At 32.7% G+C, this 20,534-nt stretch overlaps 1 protein-coding gene across 8 annotated transcripts in view; it reads left to right on the plus strand.

Moving 5' to 3' along the window:
• Nucleotides 1-19,673, plus strand: part of LOC130901866 (protein Fe65 homolog) — a 95,654-nt gene extending 75,981 nt beyond the window's left edge. For 6 of the 8 annotated variants that reach the window (XM_057813511.1, XM_057813512.1, XM_057813509.1 and 3 more), the window contains 4 exons: nucleotides 84-286; nucleotides 2,202-2,378; nucleotides 3,065-3,235; nucleotides 4,722-19,673. In XM_057813511.1, the coding sequence (XP_057669494.1) occupies nucleotides 84-286; nucleotides 2,202-2,378; nucleotides 3,065-3,214 (530 nt within the window). In that variant the 3' untranslated portion in view covers nucleotides 3,215-3,235; nucleotides 4,722-19,673. Of the gene's footprint in view, nucleotides 1-83; nucleotides 287-2,201; nucleotides 2,379-3,064; nucleotides 4,392-4,721 lie in introns of all 8 variants that reach the window. The other 2 variants (XR_009060329.1, XR_009060330.1) reach the window with 2 other exon arrangements.
• Nucleotides 19,674-20,534: the final 861 nt, after the last annotated feature.

Consider the following 20,534-nt stretch of genomic DNA (forward strand, 5'->3'; position numbering starts at 1 on the left):
ACATTTATAAGAAAGCAAAAATGTATTAGATATTGTTTTTAATTTTCAAATTAATCAAGTTCTTCCCAACCAATTTTTTTCAGCTCAATCTTTTCCAACTCCAATGGAAGAACCAAAAAAGATTCTCCGAGCCCAGTATTTAGGTTGTACGCAAGTAGCAGCTGCCACAGGTATGGATGTCCTGAACGAATCTATTGATAGGTTGATGACTACAGTACCTCCAGAACAGTGGCAACCTGTTAATATCTCGATAGCTCCATCTATGATCAGTATTCATCATCCTAATGTAAGTCATTTTATCTAGTGCCAATATTATAATTTTATGCTTTTCGGTTGAACAGTACAAACTATCATACAGAGGTCGGCATAACTCAGGCAACAAATTTGCATTAAGAGAAAAAATGCAGCATAAAAATAAATTTATTAAAAGAAATCACAAAAGGGATTCGACAAATGGTTACTGACAGTGTTCAAATTGATATCCATATTGATCAATTCATTTACGACAACGTATCTCAACGGAGAGGCAGGTCCGGCGAAGCATATCCGCGAACATTTTCAAATTCTTCTTCAATTGCAGTTCGGAGGACGGAAAGAGTGCATGGTCCTCTTGCAAAATCGCTGTCTTTGAGAAGGTCCCACAGGAAGAAATCACAGTGTGTCAGGTTACATGACCGTGCGGGCCAGTAAATGAATCTTCGTCTGCCTATCCATTCTCCAAAATGAATATTGAGATACTGAATAAGGCGTAAGTCTGGCATCTATCCTGCTTGAAATGATGGATGTTCGCGAGTGTTTGATCGTTGTCTATCCGCCCAAATAAATCTTCGAGCATTTCCAGAAAAATTTGGCCCCTCACCTAACCCTTAATAAAGTACAGACCCACAGGACCTCCTGCATGGATACCTGCCCGCACACACACACCCCAGGCAATTTTAATTCTTTTTAAATGAAGACGTGAGGATTCTGGTCATTCCCATACACGCAGTTATGCCGATTGGTTGTAACCCTTGAGCTTCAAAGCTGCTTCATCCGACCACAAAATGGAATGCTCGAACTGCGGATCATCCTGTCTGCATCCAAGGTACCACTCGTAAAATTCCAATCCGCGATCGAAATCATCTTCGTGAAGTGCGTGGAGAAGACGCGGATTGGTTCAGCTGATCAAATAACGCAAGCGCCACTGTTTTCATATTTTCATTAGTTGTTACTGTACACGTGTATGTGTAGAGTCGAGTAGAGAACACCTCTTTGCCCTGCTGAAAGATGCTTGTTTCATTATTAGTTGGGTTTCTCTAAAAAACCAGAAAAGAGAAAACTGGTGGTTAGACAAAGGACAATTATCAGAACCTGTCGCAAACAGAGGTTGATTCGAGCGTAAAAAGTCTTGTTGTGTGTCTGGTGGAATTATGAAGGTTTGGTGTTTTTTTTTAATCATTCGAGATGGTCGAGCCATTAATGGGGGGATATGTCGTGGACAGTTGATACGAATGTATAAGATTTTTTGGAGAAATATCCAGGTTTAGTTAACCGAAAACGGGTTCTCTTACAACAAGACAATGCTAAACCACATATTACGAAAGTTCCATGGAATAAGATAGAAGAAATCTGTGCTATTGAACTCCTACCATATCCATCATTTAGTCCGAACATTGAAATACAAAGGAGATATTGAATGCCCAAACAATGGTTTTACCAAGATCTCAAATAACTTGCTGACGTTGAGTTAAAACCTTAGAATACGATGGGTTGTACTTCGAATATTAAGTGTCAATTTCATAAATGCTTTTAATACCATAAATACTTGAACTAAAATTTTGTATCTGACAACAGTGTTGTATCAATGGAACATTGGAAACCGACTCTTATTTTTAATATTAGACTTCACGGCTCAATTCACCACAAAATGCATTTCTATACTTTTGTAAATACTTCAAGCAGAGTAAATCAAACATTAAGGTTTCTGAAGGTGAAGGTGATCCACATTCACCTGAGTCGGGTGTGGAAAGCTCTGTTTAGTTAATCGCAAATGTTGATTTTTCTGTTTTTAAATGCACTAAACACTCACGTAATTGTGAAATAGAAAGTTTTAGTGGTTACCTCCTAAAACCAAGTACATAATTACAAGTTCAACAGTGATTATTTCAGTTTTCATTATTATTATTAAGTTATTATATATTAATATTATTTTTAAATTTCAGGATGAACGTGTTTTGGCAGAATGCAGGGTTAGATATTTATCATTTTTGGGTATAGGCAAAATAATTAAGCATTGTGCATTTATCATGCACACAGCACAAGATACTTTCATGTCGCATGTCTTTTATTGTGAACCTTCGTCAGGCGCTTTATGTAAAACTATAGAAGCCGCGTGCAAGGTAAGAAACTTTAATACAATTATTGAATAGACTTGATAGGGGGTAAGGGGAACCCTCCCCCCACTCTTGTTAGTTAGTTTCTGGTGGATGATTTGGCACATTTAGTTATGCCGGTGTAGATAGTCGGTATTTGCTACAAGCAGATGTTATGTGTTGAATGGTCTCTGATGTTTGTTGGCACTTTCTGCATTTGTCAGATTGAGTGTTCATTTTTTTAATTACATTTTTCTTGTAGTTATTTGTGTTAATAACTTGATCTTGGATAGCCATCATTAAGGCTTCGGTCTATGGAAAGACTTATTTTATTATTATTCACAATATTTTGCTAATCTACCTTAGAATTTTGTACCTTTACACTGTTTTCAACGTGTAATGTATTAAATTGGCAAAAAGTTACATAACAATCAGGTTCCTATTTAGGGTTTTCAGCTTACATCTTATTGTTATGAAAAGATTTTCGTGAACAAGATTTTAGATAGTAGAGGTGTCCTGAGTAATAAAAGTATCCATTGACATTTTATTAGTATCACTTCATGCATTCATATAAATATTTTGTCAAATTTTATATAAATGTCTCTTTGAAAAAATCAAAAACTTCATTCTTATATCTTATTTTATATGAAACATTTAAAATATTTGGTTCAATATGTTACTTTGCAATTTGTGTTAATTTATATAAATTACAGCTAAGGTATCAGAAATGCCTTGATGCTCACCCTCAAGGATTGGGAAATCCGAGTACTAATGTACATACACCCGGCAGCAGTATTGGAGCAGCTTTAAAATCAATTGTAGGATCACTTCGAGGACGAAAGAGCAAGAGTGCAGAATCTTGAGAAAAAATAATATTTATTCAGGTCAGTTATAGAATAAATTATAACATTGGATAGTTTTTAAAATCATTGATGAGTCATTTCATTTTTGGTTTTTGATCTACATCATCGGTTTAATTTATTTATTTAATATGTTTCAGTTACCAGTAGGCTTTGGACAAATTTCATAATATGTAGAAATATCATCCAGTTTCAAATTACAATTTTTCTTTATTATATTTTACTTATCTTTTCTCAACATTTCTATTCAATCCAAATAATCCAGCTTCTTTCTACTGGATTCCTTCTACCTCTACTTAAACTTGGTCTTCCCGTTTTTGACGTGGCCGTCCTGTTTTTTTCTTTCCATTTACTGGCTTCAATAGACTCTCTTTAGTGTACTATTTTATTTGATTATTTGTTTACGGCATATGCGGTTATCCTCCGATTAACCTTTCTATGGCATTTATTATTATTATGATCTGGTTTTTTCCAAATCGAGCTGGTAATATCAGCTTACTTGTTCTCACTTTGAGATGGTAGGTCAAATGGAATGATAAACTGAGATATTCATTCAGTTCATTGTATTCTTTCCTAAAATGCACTTGTCAATAAAAAATAAAATAAATTCGCAAATTTTAATCACCAGGCACTAATCAGTAAACACGTAAATCTCTTTAATTTCTTATTTCTTAGACCTTTCATATATATTTATGTTTTCAAATCCGAAATAAGATCAAAATAGAAATAGATTTTTCTTCAAGCATATAATAATATCTATATTATTTTCGGCAACACAGATCGTAGGAATAACTCTCATTATTGTACTAGTAACAAAATAATGAGAAACGATAGCAACGTCTTATTATGGGCGTTGTAACCAAGTAGGCAGGAACTGTCACTTAATTTTTATTTAATTTGATGTTTGTCAGTTTTGAAAAGTGTATTGTAAAAATGTCTCATGAAGAAGAATTTCAATGTACACCACCTTGAAGAAAAATGTCACTCGGAGCAGAAGACCCGTTATATTATGTTTTGCTAAGCTAACGCCTCGGCAGTACAAGAATCTGGACTCAATGATAGCCTTCTACTTCTAATAACATAATACACTATATTCTATTTTGATTTTATTTTTATTTTGAATTTTGAATTGAGTTATTTCCGTAAAACAAAAGTTGGTGCTGCATCGGTAAGAAGGAAGGTAAATATTTCAATTCATCTGATTTGAGTAAAATTAAATGGGACGTAGAATTGAATTAGCTACGCTTAAATGAGTTCAAATTATCTGAGATTTCATGCAAAAAGAACGCAACTATTAATTTCAATATTAATATATAATATATATAATATATATAATATATATAATATATAATAAAAATATAACCGAAATGTTTTTTCAATTAATCATCTTGCTTTTCATATCTGTATATTATACAAAGATTCTAATTTGGGAAGGAAACTGGAACTTTTTTCATTTTTTGAAGCATCAAGCACACCTTCACTCATTGGGAATATGTTGATGTTTTTACAGGACTCCGGCACAGGGTCGGCAGAACGTGATGTGATCAAACACAGGCACCTGCAATCACCTTTAACACAGAAATATTTTAGTATTAGTAACCCTCCGTCTGCAAACCTCAGCTCTCTCCTTTCACCTACAATGGTAGTCAAGAGATACCATAATATGTATCAATATCATCGCCGTGAATCCCTCAATTAATATTTTCTCTTATTTGAAGAGCATTGTAGGTTAAGATTATGTAAACTAAATATGAAATTGTTGAATCTCGATATAATAAAGTTATTTTCTTTTTTTTAAATTTAATGTACTAAATCTTTTAACGGCGGCTCTTATTAAAGGCATGCCATTTGGAAATCGGTTAAATCATCTTCGATTGCTTACCCTTTTGTTAATGTATTTTACTTTGTTATGTGCTTTTTTAAACGCTTCATATAAATAAGTGTTTTGAAAAGGGCTATACACTGTTACGTGTTGTAAAATAAATGTTGTAGAGATCAACAATTGGTTTGATCCAATGTTAAAAGTTGAAGATAATCTCATTGCAGTATTCCGAGTGGTTAACTATTGGTTAGTAATACAGATTAGAAACAAAAAAAGAGACCAAAATAAAGCATGCTTAGCTTTTATTCTGACAAATCCAGCAGTACCGTAATCAGTGGTAATTGTCATTTCATGCTATACTATTGATTTGTTCCCAAATGTAGTGATCAGCGCATTTACGTTTTATATTTGCATCATATTTAGAATAGTGTTCGTGTTTACTACGTTTATGCTCTAGATGTTGAAATATATTCAAAAAGAGTATATAGAATTCACTGGCTTATAAATATATAAATATAATATCGAAAAATTTCAATCTAGATCAAAAGAATAGATATGTTAGCTATTAAGAAAACCGTGTCATTTTTGACATACAACTCTAGCAATTGTGGTGATAATATGTTGTTTATATATTCGAAAATGACAAAGAAGGAATTCACAAAATATACAATTTTTACTTGACAAAATAGTCATTTGCATTCTAAGATTTCCTATGATCTAATATATAAGTCACACTTTTCTAACTCTAAATTATAGCATCTCATGACAATATTACTACCTGTCAGGGCTCTGGTGTATATTTTGCAAAAAAAGCTTAGTAAGGTAAAATAAATATCAAGTTATGTGTTGATTAAAAAACTGCAAATTTTGATCATAACATTGTGAGGACGACCAGAAAGGTCGAAACACTACTCATCTTCTGTCTTCACTTGCACATATTTGTCTTTTCTTCAAGACTTTTAACAGCATGTACAAGTGGCACCCATGATTAAACTATTCATATCAATCTGTTATTGATTCAACATTATGTATTTTTATTTTATATCTATTTGACTCCAAAACATGGATTGTTTCACCATAATTTATATTGGGGCTTACAACCCAAACAGACCGAGTCAAAAATTGTCTATGACCAAGTAACTAGTAAGGCCGACCGACCACGATTCAACTGTTTTAAACAGAGGTTGCAAACCAGTTAATCTTGCAACAGTTTTGCAATCAAAATAAAACTTTTGGGCACACATGGATACAACTCTTAATCAGTATTAAATCAGTTGGTGTAGCAATGAAAAGTAATTTTTCAATGTATTCAGACTCAGACCGATCTAGATATTTTTCATTAAACATTGAATGCATTTTTTTGACATACAATCGTGCATCAAGATATTCAATTTTTTTCCTGCATAATGTGTCTTTTTACTAGGAAAGCAGAGGATGTGTTCATTGGCATTATTCAAGAACTGTATTTGTTTTTGGGTGATAGCCTCTGTTATCTGTAAGACTCTTCCTTTCATTAAGCAAATCACAAAGTTTGCGAACTCTGGCTTCATAGGCTGATAAATGCCCTCTTGCAGACTTTAACTTTATCAGTTTGCTTTCAGGCATAGAATTGAAAAGATTTTGCCTCTGTGTACCATTTTTTTTCGAGGACGCCTCTGTTTTAAACGAAACTTATCAATAAGTATTTGAAAAAATTTATCCTACTCATTCTTAGTTGAAAAAAATTGGAAATTCAAAAGTCATCAGTCAGTCAAAAATTATCTTGGTAGAAATTCGTAAAACATTCCTTCATACATCTGCATTAAATAAGCGATATATTAGGTCTATATAGGCTCCGATAAAAAAAATTCAACTGAATTAAGGTTTATGGTAAACTTGCCTGTTATTTGCACCGAAAACGCGATTTGTTTTCATTGATAATGACTATATGCCTTTCTTTTAACATCAGAATTTTTCATAAAATTCCTTTTATACTTTGCAGGATTACATAATTTAGTAAAAGACGAGTGAACAACAAATTTGCCATTAACGGCGAGGGTTTACGAAAGAAACAAAGCAAATATAAAAATGTCCAACTCAGTTATAAACTTCTTCCATCTTCCACCTCTTAAGTCACTGACTAATGTTGTTTATGCAACGTCTTTCACGCGGTATTATTGAAAGGGGAAGGAGTGTATTGACTTACGTGGTTTTAACACAGAATACGCATCTTCTTTCAAGAAACCATTTTCAGCAAAAAAGTGGGAAAAAATGTGACTTAGAGGTTTTTCAAATTACCGATTAAATTCATATTTTATCTAAAAACTTTTCGGTTGGAAACGGTGAAAACGTTTTCAATTCAACTTGATTTCAATCTGAAAAATGCATGTTTTTCTTCAAAATAAAGAAGTTTATTACCAGAATTGCGGTAGTATTTGTAAAAATTTTAGTATTTACTTAAAATGCTGTTAAAATTACAGTTAAAATATTTAAATCTGATTTGGGCAAATTGAAAGTATTAAGTAAATGTTTCAATTACGGCTTGAACCTTGTTTATCTTTACAATATTTATCTTGAATATTTAAGTCAATAATTCTTTGTAAATAATATAGTATACTTTCGGAACGAATAATACGTAAGGTGTGTGTTTTAAACTCGCAAAATGAAAAAAATGCTTATTTTTATATTGGGTGTGTAATCGTGCAGCTATTTTTATAAGTATGAAATGTCCTTTTGTCACTAAAACAGAATGAATTCTGCTGCTATTCTAAAATGATGGGCCAATATATGAAGTGATGATTTTATTGGTAATGCTTCTCTAAAAATGATAGACGTGATCGTTTCTTTTGTTTTATAATGTCCGCAAAATAAGTTTTATTTGAAGATTCCAATTACTGTATACTCCATTTGATCCAGACTAAATCAGTAAATATAACAATCTTGATATTTCTTTCAGTTTTTCCCGCATTAGTTCCAAACAATTTAATACAAATAGAAAAATCTGTTTTCTCTCAAAATTTTACCAACTCATCCGAACCTAGAAGACCTTCTGTGTATCGTTATTACCTTATAATTCAAGATAATCTAAGAGACACATATGTTCGCTAAGAATATTACTATGAAACACCATTGCTTCCTGTCTTAATTTTATGTCTTCCAAATCAGTTGCACGTGTCTCCACAAGCCAGATATCTTCAGAAAACATCTATTTTTTTTAATATATTTGCATATTTACAATCTACATCACATGTGAGTATTAAGAAAATTAGTTGCCTGTATTTGACTTGAAAGGGAAGCATTCATTAATGCTACTCCTACTTCAAAGTTGTAGTAGGTCTTGGGGCCAAGTTGTACGTAGTCTTCTCGTGCGTGAAGCGTTAGTGGATAGATCTTCTATTAGCTCGTTGTCATGGTTTGCCACATGTTGATTGTATGCTACGGTCATACGCTTAATCTCATTTTTGACCTAGGGAATGCTGAAATCAATGTGGAGGGTATTATTCTGACATATCACGGAGCATCCCCCAGGTTTCTTAGTGTTTTGGATTGAAACTTTTGTATTATGTTGATCGCAATAGGTTTAGTATATTCTCAGAGTTGGATCCCGTAAAGCCATATCGACTTTAAGATTTATTTGTATATTAGCAATTTGTTGGTTATTGATTTCCGTCCGAGAGGCCAGCACATTTGACGAGCATTGATATCTAGTTGTCTTCTTTTAGCCTCAATATATTTTTTCCAGGTAAGTCGCTGATCTAGATTAAGGCCGATGTATTTGGTTTTAGTTGCTACGCGTATTCGTGTGATTTGTACTGATTTAGCTGGGATGATCTTATTTCGCCATTTGATGTACCACTCATTAAGCAGGTCGATATGATTTTGTAAATCTTCAGTAGCTGTTAGTGGGACTTCGTTTGTAGCTAAAATGGCTACATCATCAGCGAATGAAGCCATTTTAGTGTTACTGGTATATAGGACGTAAACATAAGGAAGCTCAGTGGCCCTAAGACACTACCTTGGGGAACTCCAGATTTAATAGGAAAGAAATTAGATTTCTGGTCTGAGAATCTTTCAGAAAAGGTTCTATTCGATAAGTATGATTTGAGGAAAAGGTAGTAATTATTTGAAAGACAGTTTTTTAATATAAAGAGTAGACCTCTGTGCCACAACTTATCGAAGATCTGAGATATTTCTAGGAATACCGCATTACAATACTTTTTGTCTTCAAGACCCTTGGAGATTTCATTTATCAACCTGTGAACTTGCTGGGTTGTAGAATGGTAATCTCGAAATCCAAATTGATGATTAGATAGTAACTCCATGAGATCATGATCCGTGTTTATCCTTCTTAGTAGCCGTTCGAGGACTTTGCATACTGTATGCAACAAATTTTAGGATGAGGTGTTTTGGTTTTTGCACCATGGTAATCTCTGCATATTTCCAGACAAGCTTAGGATACGATTAAATACTATTTGTCCATTGATAAAGTCATATCCAGGTGCTTTATGGTTATTAAGTATATCTATTTCTTGTTTTATTTCTTGTTCTTGTTGGAGAGAATGGTTTTTTGGGAAGTTACATTTAACAGGAAGCATTAATGACTTCTTCAACTTCTTGATCTACTTCTTCTGGTTCAGTATTGAAAATCTTAGTCAGATGGGCAGCAAATGTATCAGCCTTCTCTTTATCTGATCAAGGCCCCTTTCCGTTTGGTTTACGACTAGGAGGTACGGGTGCTTGAGGTCTTTTTAGTTTTTTTGTAGCCTTCCATAGAGTTTGATCATTTATGGATAAGTTGGTCAAGTAGTGATCAAATGAATCGTTTTGTGCCTCTCTAAATGCTGTTTTTAGTTCCCTATTCAGTTTATGTATACATGTTGGTCAATGACGTTTCTGGTTCTTTGCCTATTTGTCTTAAAAAATAGTTTCTAAGACCAATGTAAAAAGAATATTTGCTTGAACTTTATTTCACATCAGAAATTTTTCCATTTTGATCAAAACAGAAATAACTACTCTTGTTGTATTGTTTGTAGCACTGTTTGGCTTAGAGCAACGGAAACAATAGATATTAACTACTTTCACACTGTTTTTTCACACTATCACCGATGATATATCAAAACTCTTCCAATTATTACTTGTTTAATAGAATAATAAAAACAGTTTTTCGTGGGAAGTATTTTCAAAAGTGGGGTCATCACTTTAAGCGTTATCCGAGTCCAAATATATACATATATAAATAACAAATGTTTTAGAATTGTTCACATAAGTACAATTATTTTAGGACAAAAGAACTACTACTGCCTCTCGTTGGTACTGTTGTAAAATACTAAGCTGTATATTGTTAAATATAATTATCATTCCAAATATTTATCACACAAAAAACTGGTTTTAGAATATTTCTTATTGCTGGTTTTAGAGTTTTAAGATATTTGTTCATAATATACAATTATGATTAATATGTCATATTATCTAAAATGTAAAATCATTCACTTAACCTTTTGCTAGGTCTGTAACCCAATTATTTTTATTCTTCTTCTATCTTGGGGCTCTATCTAAAGTTGATGAAGTATTAACTATTCATGGTGTTTACTATTCCGTTATAACATAATTTTATGGACACATATTTGTATAGTTAGGTTCTACAAATATCATGGTATATAATATATTGGGTGTCTCATAACGATCCAACTACTTTAGTTGAAAAAAATACGTTATACTAAGTGGTCGAGGAATACTCCTGATCTTTTCTTTAATATTGTTCCTTAAATCCGTCAAATTTCTTGGATAATTCTCGTAGACCATGCTATAAAGATAACCCCACAAGAAAAAATCAGGTGGGGTCAAGTCAGGCCATTCAATATCACCTCTTCGTGAAACCACCTTTTCTGGGAATAAACCGTACAATACAGCTAAAGAGTTATTAGTGGTGTACAATGTGGCCCCATCCTGTCATGTCAGCCGGTTACAATGCTCACATTGTTCCAGTTGAGTCCCGAAAAAATTGCGTATTATGTCGACATAGCGTGCAGAAGTTACAGTCACTGCATGTCCTCGGTTACCTTCATAAGTAGAGCCCAATAGTGCAGTTCGCCGACAGAGCGACCCACACGGTGACTTATGGACTATGTAACGGGCGTTTATGTAAGGTCTGTAGATTCTTTTCTTCCCAAAAACAACAATTTTGGCGATTTACGTATCCATCAAAATAAAAATCTGCCTCATCGTTAAGGAACATGTTATGGAAATTGTTACTTCTCTCTAACATTGCATTTGCAAAATTCAATCTTATAACATAATCTTTTTCATTTGCACAATCTGGATTTTAAAGGCCTTTAGGTGTAAATAAGATAGCATTATGCGGCGAATGGTTGCTTTTGATAATGCCAGGCGTTCTTGCTATCCTTAGGCGGCCGTTATGAATTTCGCCAATAATGTTTCCAGTAGTATTGAATATCATGCCATGTGTACGGTATAATAGCAACTAAAAATTTTAGAAACGCGTTAGGTTAGGTTAGGTAACTATCCCAGCGCTGCCCCTCTTTCGCACCTTGTTTGTTTTTCACGCACTCTTGAAATAGTTGGATCGTTTTGAGACACTCTGTATTATAGGTCTTTTTAATGGACACCAATGAATGAATGTAATAGACTTTCCTTTAACTAAGAACTGTGGTACTAGGGTTGCCAACTTTTTTACAAGAAATAAAGTATATTCAGGACTATGAAGAATATTAAACAGTATTTTAGAAACATGAACATTTATTTACTGTTTTATATACATATTTTTAGACCTTCTCACACAACTTACTAATTTATAATCTTTTTTAAAAACTTCATACGGCTCACCACAATTATAACTGATATTAAAATAAATGAGGAGCTCATTATTTATTAAATTAATAGGTGCTTTATTTCTATCCCCCCGCCACTTAGCATTAATTACTGAAAAAAATCTTTTGGCAAATGCTGAAGTGGCGGGAAAAGAAAGTAGATATGAGATAATTTTGGTAATGTTTATAAATTCTTCTAAAGTGTTTACTGATAAATGGCTCCACTTTTGGCCAGTATTCATTTAAAGAAAATATTTGCCCTCTCATATTTTTTCATAGGTTACTTTGAAATTTATTAATTTTGAATATAAATCATCCATACCAATATCGAGCCAGTTCGAACCATTTCTCTTAATACAAATTAGCCTTATCAATAAAAAGTATTAATTTATTAATAGTTCTATTAAAAACTTCCTGGGAAGACTCTATAATAATATTTAATCTTTTTTTTGTTTCATGGCTACAACACTTATCATTTTTTCTTTGAATTAGATCAGTCTTTAAGCCAGTCAAAATTTTATAAATATCTAAAATAATTACACTATTCTCTTATAATTTTTTTATTGTTTTATTGAAAACATTTAATATATGACTAGCATAAAGAAGGTGACTATGAACTACATTATTTCCTACATTATTATCCAACATTAATAAATTTTGTGTAACCATTGGACAGCCAAGATCCAAACTAACAAAGTAGTTACAACTTTGTGTCCAATTAAGTAAAATTGTATCAATCAATCAATCAATCAATGGAGATGGCTAACGAGGTTCCTATGTGTCGTATTATTTCATGAAACTCTCCATCAGCAAGCTTCAAATATTTTTAATTCTTCTGTGCTGCAAGCAGAAACAGAAAAGTGGCTATAGATTTTTAATATAATGTTCTCGATGTCATAATCGAAACACTTCATAGCAAGTTCTACTGAATTGTGCACAATATGGTATAACAATTTCCTTTTATTAAGTCTGGCACAACCTCTAACACGTTTGTGAATAAGGAATGTTTATATCCAAAATTTGAATGTGTATTGTAAGCGCTAAGACCAGATAATTCATTTCATTGGGTGAAAACATCCCATTGGCTAATTTATCTGGATTTACATTTGTATTCCATTTTTAGTGGTAAAATATTGACCTACCAGTAGAAACAATTTATTATTTTTTTATTGGAGGGATCATTTTGTAGACATAAAATACATTGTCTTTATTTAAATGGTCAATGACAGACTGCAAGTAGTGTAGGCCAAGAACTTCGGTCACTAATGTCTCAATTTTTTTCCTAGCCAATTGTTGTTGTTGTTAATGACTGTTTTGGAATCAACATAGATAATGTTATTTAATTTGATACTACCGTTCTGGCTAAATTATGCTTGACAGTATGGTATGTCATCGGTAACTCTACCGTTGTTAACTTGGTATCTTCATTAGAAGGGGAAGACAAGCCTGATGTAGAAACGGAAATTTTAGAAAAAAACTTTTGTTACAATCCACTAGATTTTCTCTTTTCCGTTTTTGCTTTGTGCTTTTTGCTGATCAAATACGGTTTAACCTAGAAACACGGAAACGAAATATATATTTTATGCAAAATAGTTTCCTAAATATCTAATTTATGCATATCAGAAGACAAGAGGAGATCAAAGCAAGACGCAAACAAAAATACCAAACCTACCCAACACCCGCGTGAGAAATAATAAATGTTAAAGCACATATTTTGCATTTAACATTAAATTCGCATAGAGGATCACTCGTTTACCAGTCATTTTGGTATTCCTATTAATGCTTATATTTTTGTTGTCCCTTCGATAGTTTGGCTTTCTTTCTTGGCGTTGTATGAGAAGAAGGTAATTCGTTAACACTCTCCATCTTTTGTACACTAAACTTATAACTGACATACCTAGTTACTTTAATTTTACTAAAGTTGTAAAACAAAAATAAGGTCTACGCAAATAGAGGTTATGTTTTGAGAACGCACACACTCGCATGTCTGTCAGTGAGTGACAGTCTTGAATATTTGACAGTGACAGATTCGTTCAGAAACCCAATTTGATTTGTTGGTGGCTGCGTGGCATCTTAGAACATAAAGTAGTAAGGAAGGATATTTATCCAAAATGGCTGCCGCAGAATAGACCATATATGTAATACTCCTATATGACCAGCTTCTATAAGTGGAAGCGGTTCCAACTAAGGAAAACAGAATGGCAACGATTTCTCTATCCTCCGAGGCTCCGGCTCGCTCCTACGCATTCTCAAGCATGCGCAGTCTAGATAAAGTATCTCGAACGAGAGAGAAAATTAATATTGTCGGCACCATAACATAGGGACGCTTTTTCCCATACCAACTGTCCATATAAGAGTATTACATATATGGAATCGACTATAATCAGAGGCGTTGTACCTAAAGATTTCATAAAAGTATTTCCATAAAATGAAAATAATATTTCCAATAAAAATTGAAAATTTTCACGAGTGAATAATTTATCAAAACATTATTGTAAAGACATTACAGACATTAAAGTTAGTAATATAGAAATAAACAATCATATATTTAAATTTTTATTCACACTAAATCATATATTTAAACAATTAAATTTCTTAGACCTTTTGATCGGTCTATGCTTCTGAATGTTCTTGATTTTAGGTCTTTTCTAATTTAAAATTAGTCCCTTTTACAATTTTTTAAAGACAGGTGAAAATTTAACGTTTCGACTTCTTTTAATCTTTATCAAAATTTTTATTTAAGTACACTAACATTATTGAATGAGTGTTGTGTAAACTTGTATAATTTTGTCAACATTTGTAACACTTTGACAAATAAAATGTACTCGTTGAATATTTGACAGTGACAGAAACCCAATGTGATTTATTTGTGGCTGCGCTGCACCTTAGAACATAAAGTAGTACTACTCTATGTTCTAAGCGCTGCACTGAGTAGTGAGCCCCCTCTGAATTAATAAAAAAATTTGTGTGTCTAAATAAAGTAGTACTACTCTATGTTCTAAGCGCTGCACTGAGCAGTGAGCCCCCTCTGAATAAATAAAAAAATTTGTGTGTCTAAATAAAGTAGTACTACTCTATGTTTTAAGCGCTGCACTGAGCAGTGAGCCCCCTCTGAATAAATAAAAAAATTTGTGTGTCTAAGTATAAGACATAATGATTGCATTTTGATGGTTAAACCGTATTTTATTTTTGTTCCACAGTAAAAAATATAACCTAGTTAAAAACAGTATTGTTTAAAACAGTATAGTTGGCAACTCTATGTGATACTCATATGGTTTAGTTGGCCTCTTGAAACATTTAAATCTTACATACATGTAGAAGTTGCTAAACCATTTGAGTGCCATGCATTAAACCCGACGTAGAAAAATGATTTATTGCATGCAAACAAGTAACAATTGTTACCAATATGAAAACACTAGCTTATGACTGACAGTTATTACTAAGTCATTGAAAGTCATTGAAAGTATATATATACAAAGGACTTTGGACTGTGTCGATTAGATAATTTTATTTAGATAATTGATTTTGGTAATTTGTTTAGAACCTTTGTTATAATTTACTTACTTTACTTGCAATTTTATTTTAGCCCAAACTTATTTCTACTTCAAGACTGACACTATATGAGATTTTAGCTATGAAAGAATTTTTCAATTACTCTAATAGATGATTTTCTAGGTGATAATTTCCTGCCATAAACTAGTGTTTCAGCCCGTCGGTGTATGAGATTTTGGGAGTTATATCGTCCATATTGTCATATTCTTCACTATCCTTACCACCGGTTACCATATCGATGATTTCCTCGTTGGTAATCTCAATCTAAACATCTTGATTGCACCAATCACAAAACTCATTCGCTAGTTTGACTAGTTCGATCACGTTCTCGGGCTCTGGCGTTTATTTGCATGGTCCATCTCTGTCAAATAAATTTTTCCACGACTATTGAACGGTGGTTGTTTTTACCTCATCCCACGCTGACGCAATTCAGTACGACATAATGTTTTAATGTGACTTGATTTAAGGCATCCTTAACAGTCATTCCTTCGTCTAACTCCAAAATCAATATCTGAAGAAGCCTTTGCCGGTAGATCCTCTTCATCGCTTGTTGAACCCTTCGTCGAGAGTTTATATAAGCGAGGTTACATTAGTGGATTGAAAGATTGCCTTCATACCATCAATGCCAGTTTTTAGACATCAGGGTGAGAGTAGAATAGCTTTTCTGGAAAGCTTCTTTTTGATAAAAAAACTCCTCATAGACTGGTACAAATTTGTTGTAAATCTAATCAATAAATATCGGGCCGTCTATACATGCACTACTTTGGTTTTGGTACATTGTTGAAAGGGAGTCGACTTTTACATTTTTAAAGGCTCTAGGATTTTTCGCCTTTCTAATAATCAGCGGTATTAGCTTCAATGAGCCAGAAGCATTAGCTATAGCCAGTATCGTTACCTTTTTTAAAATTCAGGAGTAGTCGTGCCGGATTTTACTGCTAAGGTTTTAGAAGGTAGCATTCGAAAATTAAGGACCGTTATTTAATCAGAACTTAATCCTTCCTTGAGCACATTTTTTTCCATTTCCACGGTTTCAGATGAGTCTGCTGATAGCTTCTCACCACTAATATTTAGCTGTCTTACTCAATACCTCTTCTTCCATCGGTCCAGCCATCCTTCAATCGCGTTTAATGTTTCCTCGCCGTCTTTAAAGTTTTTTTGTTAATATATTTTTCGATTTCTTCACGTTTCGTCTCCAATCGCCAACAGTCACTTTCTCAACCCCCAACAGTCACTTTCTCAACCCCCAAATCAACAACCACCTTTTTAATTGATTCACCATTGTCCAATAGTTCAATAGCATTAAATTTTGTTTCAAGAGAAACTACAACTCTCTTCCGTTTCCCACTCATACAGTAGCAACAAAGATATCAATAAAAATGGCAAAAATAAGCACACCAACACAACCACAATTAGCGCGAGTGCGGCTAACACCAAAAGAGTACAGCGCGTGTTCAGAGCCAACTGAGTCTATAATGAGTCATCTTCCCCTTTCCACGACATGACAGCTCGATCTAGCAACAGCCAGTAGACGCCAATAGAGGCGTTTACGCCTCGACCGCGCTTGTTACTATATAAACAAATAACCATCACTGCTCCTTGTAGGTCTCTTAGACTCGTGGCCAATTCATGTACATAGTTTTTGCCTGGTATTGTTACTTCAAACCAATACCAGGCAAAAACTGTGACGCTAAAGACTTAAATAAATTTACTAGTTCTTATAATATGTCCCGGTCATCTTCACTGCCCATCTATCGTTGTTTCATTTCTCGGAATAAATGCTAATTTAATCACAGACAAGTTATTCAAGGTTTTCTTTTTCTTGTTGTATTTGTCTAGCTTAAGTTATCTAACCAATTATACAAATTTTCTTAAGTGAATCAATCTTTTTTCAACATAGTGCAATAGTCATCTAATCTAGCTATTTCTGGTAGAGTCTAGGGGTATCGCACTTAAAGGAATCTCGCGAAGGAGAATGGTTATAATGAGACGAAGTCTTCTGTAAAAACATTTTTCCTGTCCCAGATAGCGAGAGAATTTATTGCTGTGGAATGTTGAGTTGTCTTGTGACAATAAAGACGCGTCAAACAAGCCTAAAAAATATACGGGCTCACTAACATCTATTAAGTTTCGGAACCGTAAAATCGCATCCGATATAAGGTTCACAGCATTCCATTCATTTTTATTCCCTATTGGATAAAATACAGAGTTGTTATTACATTATGAAAAGGAGTGAAGTGGAAGAAGATAGACAACCGATACAGCTTAGCCCTGCAAGCGGACCCAGTTAGGCATCGCTTCTTAAAATGTATGCCCATATACTCAAGTGTGTGAATTGGAACTGCTGTTGAATAAAACAAGCTGAATTACAAATGTTGTCCCTAACCACCATAATATAATTAAGTTTACCAGTTCATATTTAACATTTTTCCTTTTTATTAATTCTAATATAGGAGTCATTTGAATATTTTGTACTCTAAAGACAATGGGTACATCTAATGGAGAGCTTATATTTATTTTATATTTATTGTACCCAGAATGTATTTTATTTATTGCCAAGAAAATCTTTTAAATGTTTGTAATATGTACACTTGTTGAGAATCTACATACAATATGATTCATATGTAAAATTTTATTTTATTAGTAGTATTTTTGATGTAATATTTTTTAATACAGAATGTCCCTTAGTTCTGATCTTCGAATATTGCTTTAGATGTAAAGTTGAACATTCAACAATTACTTTTTGTAAAATAATATAAAATGTTTCTACGTGAATTCTAGCAACCACTCATATATTATTTCCTTCCTTCACTGAACAGGAATGTGAGGACAGAATTTTGGGATGCCCGGTATGATTTAATTTTTGTCAATGGTGCTAAATGATTTATGCTCCTAGTATAAAAGTAAGACTGTTTCATCCAAAAATTATATAATTGACATGAGAAACTTGAAAACCAAAAATTTTGAAGCTTTAAAATAATGTTGTGTTACATATTTTAGATGGTTGTAACTGTATTGTATGTGAACTTGGAATTTGGAATCTGATCAAAGAAGAATATCAACTGATTAGCTCAATAGGTTTGAGTTTAATCGATTTTCTATACATATGTAATCTATTGGTGGTTGCATACGAGTTGCGTTCCGTGGTCAAATTTTAATCCGGGTTACTGTAAGGGTCGTATATCAATTGTGTCCTTTCCAACAAATGTAGTACTAAATACTTCTGTGAACTAATTTTACTTCTCAGGATTATCTATATATGAATATAGAATTCTGGTTAACCATTTTCTTACCTGGAGCTTGAGTAAAATACATATTACCAACTTATTGGGGATAAATTTAAAGTAATTGGTTTAAATTTTATGACCAAAAATATTTTTGCAAATTTCATTCCCAACATTTTAGTTTTCGCCTTACCTTTGAAAAGTTTTAATTGTATTGTAAAAATGTAGTCAGAGTCCGTAGTTTCTAAATGTGAAAAAGGAAAAGTCTTGTAAATTGTATACGGTTTTAAATTTAGATATCAAAAAATTTCAAGTAGTGAAAGCATCGTGTAAAGCTTATATTAGAAAACAAAATGGTATAATTGTGGACGACGTTTTAGATCACAATCATAATCTAGCTTAACCTAACCTAATTAACCCGGACGCAACTAGTATAAACCTTTACAAGTCTGGCTGAACTAGTAAATTCTCTTTAAATATAGATTGCAATTTATTTAGAGTAATAATTGAAAAATGTTCATCAATATGAATTGTGATTTAGAAATATTACATATTCAAGTTAAAAACCATCTGGACTACATGCATTTCTATGAGAAACTGAATAAATGGTTTTCTAAATCTCTTTTTATGTGTGAGAAAAAGATTATATCAAATAATAAATACAAGCATCGAAGAAAATACACAAGATTATTATCTCGTTTAGTCACACTTTGGTGATGTCAAAAAAAAATGATGTAGAAGCAAAGCTAGTTTCAGTTCTCTCATGTCTCTTGAATACGTAATTATTAAAAACAATTTCATATTTAAAGAATTTCTCAAAGAATAAAGATGTTAGAAATATGTGCACTATGCTATTTTGATTTTTCTTGCTTGAAAATGAAAAATGGTATAACGCTTGTTTTCTGATTTCTAAAGAGCACCAGAAAAAAATGTTAACAATAATAATTGTATGGTATTATGGTGTATTGTGTACATATTTTCAAAAATGCTACTAAGACTGCTTTAAAAGTCCTTTATATCTGCTTAGTGAAAGGCAACCAAATTAAATAATTTTTTATTAATGTGGCTTATACATTTTTTTAAATATATTCCTCTCCTATAAAATTCTAGTCTGAATAACACAGTGCATACAGTTTAGAATTATACGACCATTCTAAGTTGGAATATCTGGTAAATTGCTTTACCTTCAGCCTCCGAAAGCGATAACTTGGTTATCAAAACGCGCGGCAGACAGTGTAATTGTGAATGTTGGTGTAGTGGTGGTGTAAACAGTGTGTTCAGAATATGACCATTCGTTTTGATTTGATAATTTTGGGATTATAAATATCTAAAAATGATTTGCATTCCATTGCTCAACAGATAAATGGGCAGTGACATATTTAGCAATGATTTTCATTTTTTATTTCCGTCCAATGGGATTACCCTTGCATACCCATTCCCAACAAGCTAGAAGTTTGCATATACGTTAGTGATATTATTATAATGAAATGGTCGAAGTCCCTTTCGATCATATCAATTTTTTTTTGGTATTCTAGTGAAGCAAGTTCACGATAAAACTTATTTAATTATCTGCAAAAATTATCCATATACTTTTTCCCTAGAAGCAGTTATTTCTTTCTTCCAATCTATTCAAAACTTCCTTAAAGGTCTTTTTTCCATAAAAACAAATCTTCTCATTCTAGAGAGACTTATCTACAGCAAAAATTACATTAAAAATACGCCAAAAACTCTATTTAAGGTGTGAAAATATGTGTGCAGTACGGCGAATGCAATCTTCAATTCTTTAATAATATTGTTTCTAACAAATGATGAATGTAAGATAAAAAAAGTATATAATCATTTTTGTAGAACATAATCTACAATTTTTGCTTGGGTTATTTTTATCATGAAACTAACTATTTCCAATACAATTTTTGCGATTT

The sequence above is a fragment of the Diorhabda carinulata genome, chromosome X (genome assembly GCF_026250575.1).
Source record: "Diorhabda carinulata isolate Delta chromosome X, icDioCari1.1, whole genome shotgun sequence".
In the NCBI taxonomy this organism is placed as follows: domain Eukaryota; kingdom Metazoa; phylum Arthropoda; class Insecta; order Coleoptera; family Chrysomelidae; genus Diorhabda; species Diorhabda carinulata.